This window comes from Trichosurus vulpecula, chromosome X (assembly GCF_011100635.1).
Source record: "Trichosurus vulpecula isolate mTriVul1 chromosome X, mTriVul1.pri, whole genome shotgun sequence".
In the NCBI taxonomy this organism is placed as follows: Eukaryota; Metazoa; Chordata; class Mammalia; order Diprotodontia; family Phalangeridae; genus Trichosurus; species Trichosurus vulpecula.
The window spans coordinates 52,676,599-52,696,632 of NC_050582.1; the positions used below are offsets into that span (position 1 = coordinate 52,676,599).

Consider the following 20,034-nt stretch of genomic DNA (forward strand, 5'->3'; position numbering starts at 1 on the left):
AAGAGCTGTAGTACCACATCAAACCATTTTATTAATTAGATGACAAAAGCACTTCATTCTTCTGATTTGAGGTAAAACCATTACAAAGAGTTGACAAAAGGGCTTTAAGAAAAACCCGACTCAGTTAACCAATCATTTGAAGCTGCTCATGCAATGCTTTGACAAGTGCCCCTTCCCAAAACTGTTCTCAGGTGTGTGTGGTTTGCTTTTCGTCCAAACCTGTGATTCAATCGGTATCGAGAACTCCCCGAGAGTAAATTCCCTCCACTGTGGCAGGCTGGCCTGCCTGTCAAGAAGGTGTTGGCTTCATCAAAAGGCCTCTCTTTCCCCGGGCTTTCTTTTCTTCTCACACCTGGTTCTAGACATTTTTCTCATTTTTTTCAGTGACTGTACTTTTTCTGTGATAAAAGAACTATGACTACCTTAGAAAGAGTATATTTTAAAATCCTGGTTAGTAGTATGTGCTCTTACTCAAGGGAAATGAATAGAAAGGCAAGTTTCTACTACCTGCAGAGGAAAGAACAGGTGGCTGGAGAAAGACTGGGGAAGGGGGGGGGGGGCGAGTCCCAGCTCTGCCTCACTCGCTGGGGAGACCTTGGGTAAGATAATTTTACTTTTCTGGGACTCAGTGTGACAGCATGAAGCAAACTCCCAATATCCAGTCTAAGGGTACCCTTGACCAAAAGGCACTGTAAAAGAAATGGTATGATTTCCCCCCTAAACATCAAATTCATTCTCTCTGCAGAGTATCTAAGTGTTAAACTGCTGGTCAGACAGATGGTTTCTAAAATGACAGCGTTGCTATGACAATCCAATCCTTATGTTTCTGACACCTAAGAGGGATGGTACTTTATGACTATGGGTAATAAACTGAAGAGAAAAAGGTTAATCCATGGAGGGAGGTCTCCATTGGACACCTAGTCGAGGCACTAGCATGGTTCTGATGAGATGCACACCGGTCCCTAGAAGATGACGGCTTTTTAGGAGAATTCACCATCACAGATGTTGTGAAACCCTTACTCTACAAAATATCCGGCACTCTGTGGAGAGGGGGAGGGGAGACTCCAGGAGCATGTGCTGGGATGCTTGGGTTCGCTTCCTGCTTTTGGAATTGTGATGTTGGGTTTAAAAAAGGACTCATACTGAGCAAAACCAAGGAAAACGGGATCTAGAATTTCTTTGGTGCAGGGAACTTTCCGGATAAGGAAACCCCCTTCATCAATGCAGATCTGCACTTTTTCTGCAATTTGTAACCCTATAGTTGCTTGTGGCATTGAGAGGTTAAGTGACTAATCCAAGGTCACAGAGACACCAAGTGCTAGAAGCACAGCCTTATTGTGTGAAAACAAAAAACATTTTTTTCAAAGACTCATGGGATTTTTAGGTGCTCCAGGTCTGTGTACCATCCCTCCAATTACCTTCAGTTCAACATTCAGAGGAGCTCCAAGGTAAAGCTTTTTTTCACTGCTTCATGAAAGAAAGCATGATAATCTAGATTTCATTTTAAAGCTCCCTATCTATCCCCCCCCTCCAAGTTTGCCTAAATTTTCCTTGTTAATTTTATTAACTTCTGTGGATTCAGGGACTGGGCTCAATGAATTTTCTTCCTGAGACTAGTGAAGTGAGGGCTTTTGAGACAGAATGAATATTCAAAATCTGGAAATGTGGTTTCTGAGTGACCATTCCTAAATATATAATGAGTGACCATTACTAAATGGTGTGACCAATAATGAGAGACCATTCCTAAAAATAACAAATTTTTTCTTAAAACTACAGAGAAAGCAATTTTTCTTGCTCTGTTCAAAAGAGGAGGCAGGGAATTCAAATTTAAGTTTCGCATCTCTATTTGGAGTACTCTTTTTTCCCCAGGCTGAGAAAGAAGTCGACTGAGAACATGAGTTGTGGCAATGGGGCTTAGGAAACCATTACTGTCATCTTGTTGGGCATTCATGAGTGGGAACTTTGTTAGCTGTTTGCCTGTGAGAGTCTAGAAAGCCACTAACAAGCTGTTTCTAAATGAACTTGTTACTAAAGAAGGGACTTGTCACATTCTCTTCTGCTGGTCACGTGAATGTTAAGATCTGTTCTTAAGAATTCTTTAAAATGGTCCAATAAAGGGAGAGAAACAGGAAGCTTAAGTAGTAATCCCTGCTCCCCACTAAGAGTTAATTAACAACATTTCACATGGATTCCCTTTCACTCTGGGAGACAAAGTGAAAGGGAGCCAAGCTTTGAAGCTTCATTTTGGTCCTAGATGGCCACCTCTGAGCAATATTAAAGCCTTTGTAACACTGCAGATTGGTTTTAGAAGTAGAGAAAACCAAAATCATGCAGTCTGCCCAATTGGAAAATTGAATATTTGCTGTCCTCAAAATCATGCTTGAAAGGGGCGCTTACTGATAGGTATGTGAGAGTTATTTCACACAGGATCCTTCTAATTGCTTTGGTATCAACCTCTCCTCAAGAGCAAATTCTCACCTGGCACTAAAAAGCTCTTTGCTTCAGTCTACACTATGCTACGAATTTCAACAACAACAACAATAACATTACAACAAGGATTACCATTTTCCTCACTTTCGGTAAGTGCTCTACTTTGGGGTTCTCTAGTTCATCATGCATTGTCTAAGACGGGGAGCTAAAGTGATCAAGATAACTAGTGAGTTTCACATGATTAAAAAACAATTAACAGCACGTCCAAAGCTTTTCTAAGGCTGGAGTTACAGCTGACTAGGGTGAGACAAGAGGATATTACAAATGGTACTGGAACATACAAAAATAGATCTCATCAACGTAGCCTTTAGTCATTCTTTCGCTCCCTGGCATCCTTGGGACCTTCGTCATCCGAGTACACGGTGGGTTCCTCCCCTTCCTTCAGCAGCTTGCCCACGTAGTGATACTTAACTGTAAGAAAGAAAATGTACACTGGTCCTTAGAGAAGGTACAAAACGGATGGAGAAAAGGGGAGGGTATGGGAGAGGGACGAGAATAAAAAACCTTCAAAGGAGGGGTTAGAAAGGTAGTCAGAAAATAGGGAGAGCAGGAAGAAACACAAGGGAAGGGCAGTGAGTTTCAAGATGGAAGGACATTCAGCAGTTTGATATACTAGGCTGAGATCAAGGAAGTTAACAGCCAAGAGAAATTCCTGAGGACTAGGGTATCACTAATCTTTGAAACCAGCTTCATTAGAATGGCAGTGCCCACACCCAGGGTCAAAAAGAAATTAGGCACTAAAAGAACAGACACAAAATCGGCAAATAGAGGGGGCAAGTGTAAAAAAAAAGTTTTTCAAGATGAGGGAGACCTATGCTGGATGGCAGAAACGGGAGGGAGGTGGTATGTAGGAACAAGGTCTCTTGATCTGAGACATCAAGCAGACTATATTCATGTCAATACGCCCAAACCCTGGCCTCTCAGTTCATCAGCCTCATCAACTCTCAAGATCATCTCCATTCTAGCTGTCTACTAACAGGTGGTCCCAATTTGGTGACCACCACCAATGCTGTGGTTTCGCCTTTGCTCTTTCTACCTTCCCCACTTCCTGTTTCCTAAACTCACATTGTCAGTTTCATCATCCCTCCCAGTCCATCAACCCTATTGTGGTCTTATTTCCACCACATTCACATCGAAGAGTAGGACCCGGGGGCAGCCTGGACTTGATTAGTTCACCTCTAGACTTCACTTCACTCACCCAAGCAATTCTTCCTGCTGCCATTCACACCCTGCTAATCCTCAATCCTGCCTCATTCCCACCATCTACCTTCTTTGATCCTGCTTCTGTGTGGACTGGGTCTACTTCACTGGTTCATCCTTCTTCCAATTCCCTAAATGTGTTTGTATCTCAAGGAAAAGCATCAGCCCCCCTTTTTCCTCCACAGACTTGCCCTTGGGGAGTTTATCAGCTTCCAAAGATGACATTACCACCTTTTTGTAGATGACTCTAAAATTCCAGTCCAGTATCACCAACTACTAAACAGACAATACTATTTGGAGGTCCACCTGTTCAAAATTTACGTCTGTCCCTCCCCATTCGACATCCCCTCTTCCCTATTTATATTGATGACACCATATTCCTTGTGGCCCAGGATTGAAAACTTGGGAGTTGTCTTTGTCTATTTGCCAACTCTAGTGGATTCCTACCTCCCCGTCTTTCAAATGTGTCCTCTTTTTTGTTGGAGCATAGGACTCTAGATCTAGAATGGAAACGTTCTTGGAGGCCTAGATTGAGTCAAAACCCTTCATTTTATAGAGGAAACTGAGGCCCAGGGAGATTACATGGATTTGTCCAAGGTCGTTTCAAAAGATTTAGCGTAAGAATTAGACAAGGATTAATGACATTAATAGAAGTGGCCAAGAAGACGGCTTTTCTTTTGGAACAAAGGTGAGAAAGAGAAATGACCAACCTGTCTAACCAGGTAACCAGAGATGCTTTTGTGTGAAACGATTACCCTGAATGTTTGGAACATGGTGAAGGTTTCTAGGGTGCCTGGTACAGTAGGAAACAAATCAGAAGCAACATGCTGGCCCATGGAGATGAGGTCTAAAAAGGGTCAGACATGTTGGCTCGAAGTACAATTGGGGATCCATAATAATACTGGGGGAGAGCCTTAGATTAGGAAGGGGTGGGAGGGAGAATAATTTGACACAGCCATGAAGGTAAAACAGCAACCCACTGATTTAACTTAGCAAAATAATTCTTTGTAGGCCACTAAATTCTAAATAACTCACAGAAATGTGCTGAGTTGGGTGGCTCAAACCATTGGTCTCTACTTTACAAAAAGCCTTGTGTCCAAAAGTCAATTCAGGGGGAACCATAAGTAGCATTTCCCCCAACAAACAATAATACGTAATGGTGGTGAGGTTCTTGGGTATACCAGCCTATGAAGGCCTACTGAACTTGCCATAAGCATTATGTATATGACTGGAGTAAGAGTACCAGAAAAACTCCCTCCCATGGGTAAAAAAACATGTCTGTGGGAAACAAAGTTCCAGTCTGGTTAGGGGCATCTCTCTTCCCACCCCTGCAGAAAAAATCGGGAAACGTCCCCCCAGGTCCAAGCCACTAGTGATGGCCTGGGGAGAGGGGGAAGGCAGTGGGACCCACTTCCTATTGCTTCCAAGTCTCTTGTCTTCTGCTGTCCAAAAGGACCATAGGGATGGAATCGTTAAAACTTCAAGGTGGAAACTTCTGGTCCACAGTGGATTAAAAGCAAAGATTATAAATAGACAAATTTTTAACAGACAATTTTTAAAAGAAGGAACCCAAATTGTTAATGAAAAGCTTAACTTCACTAATAATCAGAGATGTGAATGAAACGACTTCGGGAGGACCATCTTATATCCATCGAATTTGCAAAAATAGTTAAAAGCAATGGACTCAATGCTGTTGGGTTGTGGAGAAATGGTATAATCTTTCATTCCTTGCTGTTGGATTTACCAGCTTGTAGACTGGTTCTGAAAGCAATCTGGAAGTATGTAGTAAAGATTGCAAAAATAATCATACCCCTTTTGTTGGGAATGAGAGGGTTATCAAGAAGGAAGAAAGCTATCACTTTAAAGATCTCAATAGCGGTGACTTGTGATTGCAAAAACAAAAAAAAAACCTAAGGGCAGCCTAAATATTCAACAATAAGGGAATGGTTAAATGAATTAAGAGACTCAGAGCCTGGGAGCTTTGGGAATTACAATGCCCTCCAGAACACTAGTGGTGTTCTGGCCCCCATTGCCACCACTGATGGGGACAATCACTGTGGAGAGGGAGGCCCTTCATCACCACTGGCCACCCTACCTTAGAGCAGATAAGCCCAAGAACCCTTGGAACAGTAGCACATATCCCACACTCCCAGCAGCCCTCCCTTCTAGCCTGGCCCCTCCTGCCATCAAGTTTAGCATCCAGGGGAGCAAGCCCAGTAGAGATGCATCCTGTCAACTGCCACTGTTGTTGCTGGAATCCACAGCTACTGAAGACCTGGAAGAGAAAGCTTACCACCAAAGTCTTTGGCCCCATCAGATGGTTCAGCATCAGAGATGGATGTGTTTTTATAAACGGAAATGACATTAAAGATCTATTACCATGAGCTTTGCCTCTGCCCCAGAAAGACCACTGGGCCTTCCCATCTGCCCTGCAGCTGCTCCCTCTGCCTCTCCTTAGAATGTGAGATCCTTGAGAACAGGGATTGTCTCACTTTTCTAATCACATCCTTAGTGCTTTTCAATTACATTCATTCCAGGGCTGGCTCTCTGTCCACTAGGCTATAATGCTGCTGGTTGTCTTTATGAAATTTTTTTTTTAGAGTAAAGTTCAATTAGATTCATAGACTGCAGGTCTGCTATCTTTTAATAAAGGTACCCTGGGCTGCTTTAAATGTCAAGCTCTACAAGAGCAAGCCTGTGTACATATTAGCTACCATTTAGGTAGCATTTAAAAGGCTTGCAAAACCCTTTATATATATTACCAGATTTGATCACATGCCTCCTCGTCCCAGTGAAGATAGTTATTTGAAATCAGAGAAGAAAGGTTCAAAGACAATCTGATTCCAACCTCTCTTTGCAGTCCCACCAGCCATCATCCCCTCTCCTGCATCCTGAAATCCTGGTGTTCTCTCTGTTCTTCACACATGATACTCCATCTCTTGCCTTTGTGTCTTTGCCTGGCATGTACTGCAGCCTCATAGAATCCCTTTCTTCCTTTAAGACGCAGCTCAGGCATCATTTTCTACAGGAGGCTAGCCCAAACACCCTAGTAGTGCTCTCCTCCCAAACCACCTTGTATGTAACTGTTCTGTATATATTTGCATTTATTCACTTAACATATATCTATTTTTATATGTCCTTGACCCATTAGAATACAAGGTCATTTAGAGTATTTGTCATTATTTGGGTCTGTATCTCTGGTATTAAGTACTAGAGCAGGTCACAGGGTCTCCACCCCTATTCTCTTAATGAATACATTGATTGACTCAAGTCCCTTCCCTTCCCTGGGTCTCAGTTTTCTCCTCTGAAAAATGAGGGGGTGGGGCTAGCTGGCTTCTGAAGCCTCTTCCAGTTCTCTGTCTAGGAGCCTATATGTGATATAGCAAGCACGAAGAGTCACGTGGGGGAAATTTTCCCCTCTACATTTAAGTGTGTGTGGTACAATTGTACTGAACCTTCATATATAAGCTAGGGGAAAAAAATCAAGATCCAATCATAGCAAATGACTCATTGCTGCAATAGCCCCAGGACGTGAACTTTATTCCACTTTAAAGGGCCTATCAGAATATGCTTAAATTTCAAGCTGTTAGTAGAAACTGCCACTGGACTGCCTCGAATCCCCATTACTAATGGAAATTTGATACCACTACAATTAAAAAAAAAAAGCTTACATGTGAACTGCGATTCCCAGTCTTTCAAGGTCTCCTGCTGAGTAGCATTGAGATCTGACAGGTCATCATATTCGTCTTTCAAAGCTTCCTTGTCCAAGCAGAAAGTGGCAAGGCCCCGGGAAGCATCTCTTCCAGCAAAAACTCCATATGGTCCCTCTTTAAAAAATAAAACAGAAAAAAAGGTGCATTCATTAGCCAGGGGTTCTATCTCTTAGCTTCTTCGTGGTCTGAATCAAGAAAACAGTGTTGTCCTGGGTCAAAATTCCCCTGAACTCTTTGCGAGTTTGAGGTCATTCGGATGTTGGATACACTTTGGTGTCCAAAAAAACCTATTCATTTAGTAACTACAATAGGATTATTGCAACACCGGCTATTTTCCTTCCAAAGGCCAGAGTACATCGAATCCCCCAGGAGAGAGGAAATGACCAGTCCAAGGTCTGAAGGCCAGGATTAGGCTTCAAAACAGTGGGCTCCAGATTTTTTGTTTACTGAAGTGCTTAATGTTTAATAAGATGCTCACTCTTAGGACTAGAATCAACAAAGGGGAGGTGGGGAGGATTAAATGGTTAGAAACCAGAGAAAGGGAGAAGACAATAGGCCATCAAAACACGCAAACTGGCCAGAGGCTTAGCTAGACAGGCACATTCAGTCTAGTTTGGGTGGTATTTAAAGCCCTTAGAAACAAAGGTTATCAGGTTTTGGGGGTTGTGGTTTTTTTTCCCTTTAAACAAACTGAACCTCTCAAAGGGGAAAGGGATAAGACTTTGGTCACTATACACTCAAATATAATACTGGCCACCAGTGAAAATCGTTTTTAAAAAACATCAAAATGCCTTATTTTCTCCACTAACTTTTATAATTTAATTTTCTATTCTGAACCTAACAACTGCCAAATAAAATGTGAATTTCTAGGACTTTATGTGAAACTGCAAATCTGTTATATACAGTTGGTTTTTTAACAAGTATGTAACCACTTCAGAACGAACCTTCAAAGCTCTCTTGCTTGTCAAAAATTCCTGCTGTCCTCATCTTTACATATATGTATAGAAATGCTTCCCTGACTTAAAAAAGAAGAGAAAAACACAACCCTCCGAGCAAATATGCATAGTTAAAAATTGGGGCCTAGATCAGGGGGAAAGATTTCGTTAAGGTCATAGGGCTGCTAAATGGTAGACCATAGGATTTGGGAGGCACCACTATGCAAAAAAAAAAAAAAAAAAAAAGGAGAGATTTGGTTTTGCCACTTTGGGCAGGTAGGTCACTGCCCCTCTTTGGGTCTCAGTTTCTTGATCTGTAAATGAGAGGACTTTAGAAGATTTCCAAATTGTTTTCCAGCTCTAACAATCTACAATCTCAGAACAAGGAAACAAGAGCCAAAAGATCTCTGAGATTAAGGAGGGTTGAGGAGAGCAGAAGGGCTTTTCATGGTGTTTGGGTAGTTATTATAATTTTTGTCTTAGTTCTTGCTGAAAATCTTTGTTGTTCATCCTGATTCTGGATTCAAAACCTGACTGCTACTTACCACCGATCTAACACGAGGGTGGTGGACTGAATGACCATGTTCCTCTCAAACTAAGTTTTCTGATTTCTAAATCCAGTACCCTTTCGAATACATCAAAAGTAAACTAACTTGGCATAATAAAAATCTTATTCCTTAAGTGATCTGTGATAATTCAGTGTGCTTGCTCTGAAAAGCAAAACACAATGGAATTTTTTTTTTTTTGCTGTGAAAGAAAGGATGGAGGAACACACACACATACACAGAACAAATCTGTAAAAGAAATTCCCACACCAGCTGAAAAATCACAGGTTTTGTAGTGTAGAAACCTTTATGAAATAAATAGAAGTTTTGTAATAAACTCACTTTTAAAAAAACTTTAAGTTTTTTTTTTTAAATTCTGAACTTAATGGGTACAAAATAAAACAAGCATTTCTGGTAAAACAGAAAAAGAAGACTGCACATGGAACTGGCAACTTCTATTATGTACTGCTGGCTTTCAAAAAGTATATAATCAATTCAACATGTAACTTTCAAAGCTATCCTGTTTATCTGTGATTCCTTCTGAGCAGTTAAAAATATTTCAATGCCCTTCTTTTTTTTTTGAGGGGAAAGGAAGCAACTGGACCCCCAGTCCCAGTGTCACTTCTGCCATTCTCCCCTTTCCCCATTCTAAACTGGAAAAGAAAAAAAGAAAAAGAAAACCTTTAGAACAAATAGTCATAGTGAAGCAAAACAAATTCCTACACCTTCCAAAAATCACAGAATCTGAAATGAATAAACCTTTATAAAGAAACTAGAAAATTTGTAATAGAGTCTAATTTTAAATATGTGTGTGTATATATATACATATATATGAATTGTTTTTTATTCTTGGTGTAACAAAGCCCAAATGAGCATTTCCATGTACATAGTAGAATAAAAAAAGGTTATACATAAAATTGCAAAATATATTATGTATAGCTAGTTTTTTTAAAAAAATATACGTGCAATTCAACATTTAACTTTCAAAAGCTATCTTGTTGGTCTGAGACTCCTAGTCTCCTGTGCATTTTTAAGAAGTTTCAATGATTCTTTCTTTGAGGGAGAAGAGGGCAATCCTATTTCTAGTTCCCTTTTCTCCCTCCCACCTGCACCCCTCCAAATTGGAAAACAAGACAAAAAAACCTTTGTACTAAATATGCAGTCAGTTCCCACACTGACCCAAAAGCTCAAGTTTTGAAATGGAAAAACCTTTTAAAATATCTAGAAGTTTTGTAATAAACCTGGATTTTTTTTTAAGTGAGACAAAAGTGTCTTATCAATATACTGTTGCAAAACTCAATTAAACATTAACACATGGTATCTGCTGGAGAAATCACTTTACAGGAGTTACCCATGGTCTAAAATCTGACCAGTCCCTCAGCCCTTTTCTGGAGGGAGGGGAGTGGGCTAGCTGTTCTTTTAATCACTCCCAGGAAAAAAGAAATTTTAAAAAAGTCCTGGTTGAGGTGTGGGTCGGGGGCGAGGAAGGGGGAAGTGGAAGTAGGGAGGACCTTTCATGCCTATGAAACTATATTAACTTGGAGCAGTCCCATAAATGGGGGTGTTCATATTTGCAAAACAAAGATGCCCCAGGGCATATGAAATAGGGCATGAGGTAAATGTTTCAACAGAGCTGGCCTTCAGAAATTGAGCAGGTAACTTTCACTGCAAGGGTGAACATTGGGAGGTGTCTAGCAGGTGAACTTTATTTCTTTTTTAAAAATGTTCTTTTCAGGTCTGCTGCATTCTCTTCCCGCCCCCTGGATTGAGAAAGCAAAAAAAAAAAAAAATCTGGTTAACTGAACAAAATCTACAAGAGCATTTCTGATCAGGCTCGTTTCAAGGCCAGGAGCTGCATACAGGGAGCATTCATTCTCCAAAGAGGAAGGGGGTGGGTGGGTGAGTGGGTGGAGGGTGTTAAGCACCTGAACAGAATATCTGTTTGTACTTTCCTGGATCAGTGCAGGTGATCAAAATAAAATGTTAGGGTTCCAGATCCAAGCAGCTTAGTGCACTAACCCCTCAGCAAGCCGGACTCTCCTGAATTCCCAATTTGGGATCATTTGACCAAGCCTCAAGCTTACTTACCTGTTCTTAGCAAATTTTTTAAGAAAAATGGTTGAGCTCTTTTTGTTTCGATGTTCCATCATTTCCAAATAGATTACCATTGTGGGGGTAATTAAGAATAAAAAAGGAAAAAAAAAGCTGTTCAGCCAACTTAACTCATACCCATACTCCCAACCCCCCCCCCCCCACCTCTTCAAAGAAGGAAGGGAGGGCATTTTGGCAACTCTCTTTCTGGGTTAAGCTTGGCCATTAGATTTAGTCTTCCCTTTTTCTTTTCTAATTCATTCATTTATTTATTTTATAGCTTTCCCCTTTTCCTTAGCAAATGCTTTAGGCCAGTATAAATACAAGAGAAGGGGGAACTTGAAAGCAATTTGCAGGAAAAGCGAATTTGAAGCACCCCTTAAGGCTTCCAACCGCTCCACTCAAATAGGTAATGTGGCCATTATAAATCATTCTTACCTAGCCAGTAAATCAGATCTTTTTATAAGAACCACCAGTTAGACGACCACAGAAAGAAAGAAGGGACTTCGAGATCCCAGGCCAGGGGTTATTAACCTTATTTGTGTCTTGGATCCCCCTTTGGCCATTTGGAAAAGGCTACCCCAGGGGTGGGCGAAGCTTCTCCTCCACGTCGCAAGTGGCCCTCTAGTGCAGCCTTTTGACCGAATCCAAACTTCAGAGAACAAATCCCCTTAATAAAAGGATTTGTTCTGTAAAACTTGGACTTGGTCAAAGGGCTGCACTTGAGGACCTAGAGGGCCACATGCGGTTTTGAGGCTGAAGCTTCCCCACCCCTGGCCTACCCTTTTCAGAATCATGGTTTTAAATGCATAAAGATTCCAATACATTGGAAACCAATTAAATTGAAATAGTGGCATCAAAATTAAAAAAAAAAAAAACAACTCAGGTTTATAGACCTTGGTTAAGAAACCCTGATCCAAGGAAATGAAGGCCATGGAGGACAAAGCAGCTTGGTCAAGGTCACATAATCAATGGCATAGCCAGAGAGTTGAATCCAAGGTCTCCCTCCAGACTCTTGGCCCAGAGCTTCTTGCCTTCCACCATGATCAACCAGGCATTGCCTCAGCCAGGCTACATCCAGGGACTCTGTAGACTGTGGATAATTTGTGGTTGAGTTCACCTGTTTTGCCGCCCTGGGTTTGCTAGCCTATGTTATGCCTCAGTGATGATGCAAGGGCTCCCCATCAATTATGTTTCTGGATGTGCCTCTAGGTGCACTTATGAATCTTATTTTAAATGCATCCCTATATTTTAAATTACACTTTTAATAGTAATATGTCTCTTTTTGTGGTACAGAAGAAATGCAAACTAAGAAGAGGCTCATTGATGGGGGAATGGCTAAATAAACTGTGGTCTATAGATGTAATAGACTATTACTGCAGGCAAAGATAGGAATGAGTACATAGGAAGCATGGGAAGACTTTTGCGGACTGATGAAGAGTGAAGAAAACAAAACCATGAAAATAATACACACAATAGAAAAAACCCAAGGAGACTGAACACTTTTAATTGTAAAGATGGAGTTTGGGGCCAGAGTAAAGAAGATAAACCTCCCTCCTTTCACTGATTCCAGGTGTGGTATACTATGTGCTCTCAGCCCTAGTGGGATGTGTTGTTGGCTTTGTTGAGTTCCTTTTTCCTGTTTCATTTAAAATCTTTGTTAGAAGGGATGGCCTTCTGGGGGAGGAGAGAGATCTATGTGGAAATGAAGGCTATATTAAAAACAAAAGCTATCAATAAAAATCAGGTTGAAAAAATGAAATGTACCTATGGAAGACAAATATGCTAAAAGGAAAGAATGCTTCACAAGGAAACATACATGAGCAGAATTCGGAGGATTGATTCTCAGGCACTTTGACACACCTGATTTTCAGGTGAGATACAAGGTTTACCTAAGACGGGGGGGGGGGTGATTTGTGGTTCATGTCTCCTCCCCTCCCACCAACCACTCCAGAATGAGCAGACAAAATTCCCATCCTCTTGGGTTCTCTTCGAAGCTCTTGAAGTCAACACTGTATGAAAGCATTTTGTAAATTTCAAAGTATCACATACTTGTCAGTTATTATTATTCCTAATTCTCCCTCCCTTGGCCATGGCTCTGTGCCACAGTCCCCCCCCCCGACCCTAACCTTCGCTTCAATTTTTTATTATAATTATCAATCCTGCTCCCACCTGACCATAATCCTTTAGCTGCCCGGCCAACCACCAAATCTTAGACTCCTCAAGTCCCAATCCCCAGCGCATTTGGAGTCAATAGATTTGGACCTGGAGGAGGCCTGAGAGGCCATCTTGGCTACCGTCTCGTTTTAGAGAGCAGCAAACAGATCGGGAGGTAAGAGAAATTGCTCCCGATCACATACATAGAAGGCTGCAGAGGTGGAAAATCTGAACCTAGGTCCTCAGACTCCAGACCTGGGGCTCTGTCCACTGCACCATCTTGCTTCCCCTCCTCTCCTATCTCACTTTCATGCTCACACCCATATTGCTTCATATTTCTAATCCAACCTCTAACCCTTTTTTTTTCTCTCTCTCCCTCACATACCTACAACTGCCCTGCCCCAGGCGTCTAGTATCGTGCTCGGCACGTAAATGCTCAGTGATTGACGATGGATCCCTCCCAAAAGGATCCCACCAAACCTGTCCATTCTTCCCTCTAACCCTCTTGCCCTGCCTCCCATAGGGCCCTAAATCTTTCTCCGAGACCAGACTCTTTTTCTAGCCTTATTCCACTGTCTGGATTTGGGTTCCTACTCCTCGGAGATTCCTGTACTGTGCCCCTCCCCCCGACTCCATTACCCCCAGACTGCGCGAGTCCCCCATTTTACTCCTCCTCATTCTCTCATGACGGCTTCCCCATTTCTCCATGGCAATCCAATCCTTCCATATTCCTCAATGACCCCCCTTCCCTGAAGCCCTCAAGACTGCCTTCCATTCCTCCATGATTGACTCCCCAGGACCACCTCACAGGTCCGCAAGACTCCCCTCCGCACCCCTCATTGTCCCCCAGGTCTCATCTGTCAGCTGGCCAGTCCTCGAGTCCCTAAGCCCCCAAACTGTTTCTTCTCCCCACCTCATCAGTCTGTGCGCTAGTGCCTCCGCCCCCCGCCCCCGCACTGTCCCACCCACTCTCCTGCAGGTCAGTCTGTGCGCCCCCCAACCCCCGCTCTGGCTGCAACCCTCCCCCCATGCAGATTAGCCCGCATGCTCCTCCAACCCCCGCAGGTAGTCCGCACGCCCCAAATCAGCCCACATGCTCCCCTCCACCCCCACCCCCACTCCCCCCCCCCCGCAGGTAGTCTGCAGGCCTCCGCCCCACCCCCACCCCCTGGCGGTCAGTTGCCAGCCCCCAGACCTCCCGCCGCCGCCATCTCCCGCCAGCCCCTAGCCCCCGTACCCGGCCCGTAGAACTTCCTGCCCTTGGTCACGTCGAAGACCTTGCCGTTGATGGCCATCAGGATGCGCGGGTCCTGGGTGCCGTCGAATCGGCGCAGCTCAGCCAGGGTGAAGTCTCGGCGCTTGAGGCGGGGCAGCGCGGGCGGCTCATCTTCCCCAGGGCCAGCGGTTGGGGGCTGCTCGCCACGCACGATCTTGTAGAGCAGGAAGAAGCAGAGGCCGAGCAGCAGCAGGTTGAGTGGAGACGTGAAGATTTCCTGCAGGAGGCCACCCGCCTCACCCTCCACCTCGCCGGGCGCCACCTCCTCGGCGGCCATGATCGCCATCGAGTGCACGGAGGGAGCCTGAGGGAGCGGAGCTGAGCTCGGGCCAAGGGCCAAGGGCCGGAGTCCGGACGGACAGAATGGGTGCTCGGTCTCTATGGGGGGGCTGCAGCTGTTGCTGCTGCTGCGACCAGTCCCGCCCTCACTGGCACACTGAAGCGCGCAGGAACCCGGCGGCCAGAGGAAGATCAGAAGGCGGGGACAGGGGAGGTGGCCTGGGAGGCGGAGTCAGCTCGGCTCACCTCCCCTCCCCCACTTGCCTTGCCCCCCCGGCCCCGCCTCCCTCCCGCCCTCTCTCCCTCCTTCCCTTCCTCTTCCCCCTCCCCATCCCGGCCACACCCCCCCCCAGCTGAAACCTCAGCAACAGACCCTATTCCTAGCGCCTGTATCAGCGAGAGGCGGTATGGTTTAGTGGAAAGAGAGCTGGCTTCTGAGCCAGTAAAACCAGGGTTCTAATCCCTACTCTATCACTGACCTGCCGTGTGGCCTTGGGCAAGCCACTTCACCTCTCGGGGCCCCATTGTTTTTTTTCTCCCCTATAAAATGACCCCCCAATCTCCTTAACCTGTCATATTCCATAACCTGTCAAGAGACCAATTGTTAATTCCATCAAGGGAACTGGGGCTTGTTTACCGTGTCTGTGGCCACTGTGGTCCTTTCTGCAGATCCTAGCCTAGCTCATCACTAAAAGCAGGGCATTGGACTAGATGACCTTTGGGATCCCTTCCAACTGTCAGTCACGGGGTCTTCTGTTCGACCTTGGGCAATGCCCTTCTCCCTCTGGGGCTCGCTTCCTACTTTATAAAAGGTGGAGGATGGACTAAATCAAGCATGGGGTTCTTGACCTGAGGCCCACAGATGGGGGGGCCTATGAATAGATTTCAGGAGGTCCCTGAAGCTGGCTATGAAACAAAAGCATCCCATTTTGATTTCCCCTCTATCGTCTCTGACTGCAATTGCCCATCTGCTTCTGTTCTTCGCAAACTGTCTTCCCAGGAGGGGTCCTTGGGCCTGGCCAGACTGTGTCCCAGGCATCCCTGGCACACTAAGGGTTAAGGATCCGTGGACTAGGCCGCCAGCACAGGTCCCTGCAGCCGAGGTCTAGGAGGCTTGATGTCATCCTCAGCAAATCAGAGCCCCAGCATCCTCAGCAGCCTGAGCATCATCAGCAGCATCAGCAGCCTCAGCAACAGAGCCCACTGGCAGTGCCTGCTTCTTTGGGAGGCGGCATGGTCTAGTGGTAAGAGAGTTGGCTCTAGAGCCAGTAGAACCCAGAGTTCTAATCCCGCTCTTCCACTGCCTGCCGTGTGGCCTTGAGCAAGCTGCTTGACCTCCAAGGTGCTCTTTTTTTTCCCTCCTGGACAGAGGACCCCCACCTGACTGCCCCCCCACCTCCCATAGTCCATCACCTGTTAAAGACAAGAATTCTCCATTTCCCAATGGGTTCTGGCTCTGAGCCCATGGGAGGTGACTCTTTTTGTGATCACTGAGCAAATCATTTAATTCAGGGGTCTTTAGCCTCCTCACCACTAAAAAGGGACAGTGGCCTCCATAGGCCCTTGGTATGTTCTAGGAGCCTGGATGTGACCTTGGGTAAGCCTCCCCCTGCTCTGGGCTCACTTCTTCCTCTGCAAAATGGGAGGGTTGGCCTAGAGCAGGGGTTCTTAACCTGGGGTCTACTGGCAGAGGGCCTGTGGGTAGATGTCAAGGGGTCTGTGGACCCTGATGGGGAAAAATATTCTTGATTTTCACTCACCCTGAACTGAGGTTTAACATGCTCCAGCCCTTATCTCCCCAGATGGACTGCCTGAGGGGTCAATGCCCCCCAAAGGTTAAGGGCCCCTGGTCAAAATGGCCTCTGAGAGCCCTTCTAGCTCTAGGTGGTGACCTTGGGCAGTTCACTACCTTCCTGGCCTTTGTTTCCTCCTCTGTAACAAGAGGGATTGAACTAAGTGGCTTCCAAGGTCCCTTCTAGGCCTAGAGCTAGGAGATTTTGTGTGACCTTAAGCAAGTCATTTCTCCTGTGCCTCAGTTTCCTCCTCTTTAAAAAGAGAGGATGGTACTTCCTGAGGTCCCTTGAGGCTCTAAAGCTACAATCCTATCATCCTTTCCTGAACACTCCTGCTCCCTTCTAGCTCTAGACTCAGGATCCTGTGCCTGGTCCTCAGAGAATCTGCCTACTCCCAGATAAGGGCCCTCACATTCGTGGTGCCACCTCAGAGAAGTCCCAGATCCACTTCAGACCCTGGAAAGGCTATTCTTAGCGAATCTCCTTCATTCACTGAAAGCCTAGAGTTTTCAACTGTCCCTTCAAAGAGACCCCAAAAGTTTCTTCATCTTCCTTTTGTGTCTTTGTGATCACAGAGCTAAAGGTGGAATTGACCTCTCCACTCATCTATTCCAACTCCCTGCTTTTGAAGGGGAGGGAACTAAGGGCCAGGCAGGGGGAGTGACTCGTCCCAGGTCAATCATTCAATCAACCAATCATTAAGCACTTAGATGTGCCCCATGCTCAGCTCAGTGCTGATGCAGGTACAATGAATGAAGTGATGCCTGCTGGCAGAAGGCTTACATTCTAACTGGAAAAAGAAGAGACATCTACACAGTCTAAATAGAAAGAGAATGAATACAAAGTATTCTGAGAAGGAAGGGTGGAGCTCAGGAAAGCCTTCATGTGGAAGGATGTTAAAAAGAGACAATGGGAAATGGGGAAGGTCTGGGAATTTACATGGGAAATACATCTTCATTCTTTTAACATAATCATTTCCTTTTGTTATCCTTTGCATTTTATTCAATTCAAAACCATAATTCTGAGGGGGGTCCAGGACGCACAAAAGATGAAGAATCCTTGCTTTAGAGAGTGTTTTTCATGTCCAATACCATCTTAACCCAGACACAGCTCTGTGCCTACAAACATTCTTTCTTTCTTTTAAACATCATACTTTGATATCTTTTTTAAACTTCATCTTCATTTCTGAATGTAGTTCTCCCTCTGCTCAGTGGGACATCCCTTACAAGGAAGATTTTTTTAAAAGGAAGAGGGGAAAAAAGAGGGCAAAAAAGCAGTTCAGGGTAACCAAACACATCAACCAAGAATGACAGTGTATGCACTATGTCCCACCCATAGTATCCCACATCAATAAAGAAAGGAGAGAGGTACATTTTCTCCCAAATCATCCTTGGTCATTAAAATGACATTCATTTCCTTCCTTCCTTCCTTCCTTCCTTCCTTCCTTCCTTCCTTCCTTCCTTCCTTCCTTCTTTTCTTCTTTGCTGCTTGCCTTCCTTCCTTCTTTCCTTCCTTCCGGCCTTCCTTTCTGCCTTCCTGCCTTTTCCGCTTACATTGTTGTAGTCCTCATGTATATTGCTTTTCTGAGTCAAGCATGTTTCTTAAAAAAAATCCCAGGCACTTCTGGTGCTTGCACTCTGAACTTGTTGGGGGGAAACTATCTTTATGACTAAATTACAGGCTGTAAACATTCAGACAGAAGAAAGGAACAAAACATCTTCTTTGGTCTCTAATTTGCTCCTCGAGGCACCAGGAATTTTTCCTTACTAGGCATTTTAAAAATCTCAAAGTTTTTCATTTTTTTTTTTTACTCCATCCCTGCCAACTTTTTCATGGGATTTTAGATTGAGAGCTGGAAAGGACCTCAGAGGTCCTCTCGTCGAACCCTTTCACTTTACAGAGGAGGAAATTGAGTCCCGGGGAGGAGAAATGACCTGCCCATGGTCACACATGGATCCACCTTAGAACATCAAATCCAGGGGTGGGGAACCTGTGACCTCAAGGCCACATATGGCCCTCTAGGTGAAGTTTGGATTCAGTCAAAGGGCTGCACCCGAGGACCTAGAGGGCCACATGTGGCCTTGAGGCCACAGGTTCCTCACCCCTAGACTAGCCCAACCTCCTTATCCTATACATGAGGGCACTAGGGAGGCAAGTGACTTGCTCCAGGTCACGTAACTACTAAGCATCAGAGCAGAGATTTCCCATTAGGCCCTCTGATTCCAGAGTAAACACTCTGGCACTTCCACCAGGAACTGCACCCCTAAATTAGAAGTCCCTCCCCATTCCTCCACTCCCTCCCCCACATACCCAGGTAGGGCTAATATTTTGTATTGCTCATTGGTGAGGTTCCCTTTCCTGGTTGGATCTGTGGATCTAGGCTGATCGAAATCAATGCTTAACTAGTTTATTGCCTGGATATTTGTCTGACCCTGACCACAAATATTGCAAAATCTCAAGCCCTCAGCTGAGCATTTTGGACTTGGATGCCATCAGGGTCCCTAGGTTATCCCACTGGGCAATCTGGACTCCATTATAATCCAGGCAAGCCCCTCAACTTATTAGTGAAGGTTGTCCAAATTTGTGTCTGGCCCCCCTTCCCGACAAGACAATATTACCAATGCTGGCCAGGCTCCAAGGCCACCCAGTACAAGTCATCACATAGAGATTCAGTACTGATAGTTCTAGCTAGAGTCCCAGGAACAGGCAGTACAGGACAGAGGAGGAAGACAAGGAGGAATTGGTGTACCTCAGTCCTTTGAGGGATACAGGGTGAGCTGGAGGCAAGATTATGAGACAACATCTTCTTTACTACATCCTTCTTCTATGCATGGCTTGTGATTCTGGCGTCACAGTCATTTTTAGCTCCTCAAGGTCAGGTCCTACTCCCCCATCCCCGCCCCCACAAAGTGCTCGATGCTTCAAAATCCCCGACCTGCCTCCCAGGTTTCTGAAGTATCCTCACCTCCCCCTGGGAAGTTTTCTTTCCTTGCCTCCTGATACCTCAATATGTCCCACTGATCGTTTCCAAACTCAGAGGCTTTTGTATTTGGAAAATTAATTTGTTAAAGTCGGATGACAGGATAAATAGCCCAGTTACCTCATATGGTATAAGGACTAGCCATGAAGAGGGGCCAGGCACCAGGGGCACAAGAGGACATAAAGACAATCACAAAAATGGGCACAGGTACTAGGCTCATAAATGGGTAGAGAGACTAGATACAGTAGAAAATATGCTCACATCAGTAGCACATGTACTAAAATTGAAACAATACAGAAAAGATTAGCATGGCCTCTGCAAAGAATAACATGCAAATTTGTGAAGTGTTCTATATTTTTAGTTGAAAATTTAAAAAATTAAAAAATTAAATTCAAAAATTTTTAAATAGAAAATACAATGTCCAATCCCCAAACAAGGCTCAAGTAACAGATACATGCCAGGATACAGCGGAAAATCCATACCAGGGTATGGGTACCTGGTAAATGCCAGGGTATGGGGACCAGCAACATAATATGGTACTAATGCTGGTATTCCCATAACAGGGAACTGGGAGC

General features: G+C 44.6%; 1 protein-coding gene and 1 non-coding gene across 2 annotated transcripts; one reads left to right on the forward strand and one right to left on the reverse strand.

The window, feature by feature from the left end:
- On the reverse strand, positions 1-14,861 carry PGRMC1 (progesterone receptor membrane component 1). Its single transcript, XM_036739902.1, has 3 exons — positions 14,369-14,861; positions 7,362-7,517; positions 1-2,901 (listed from the first exon to the last, which is right to left on the reverse strand). Exons 1-3 carry the CDS (start codon positions 14,691-14,693, stop codon positions 2,798-2,800), a joined length of 585 nt encoding a protein of 194 aa, XP_036595797.1. The 5' UTR covers positions 14,694-14,861; the 3' UTR covers positions 1-2,797.
- A 4,851-nt stretch (positions 14,862-19,712) lies between these two features.
- LOC118832976 lies at positions 19,713-19,818 on the forward strand. Its single transcript, XR_005009258.1, has one exon. It is a non-coding gene; the product is annotated as a U6 spliceosomal RNA (small nuclear RNA).
- Positions 19,819-20,034: the final 216 nt, after the last annotated feature.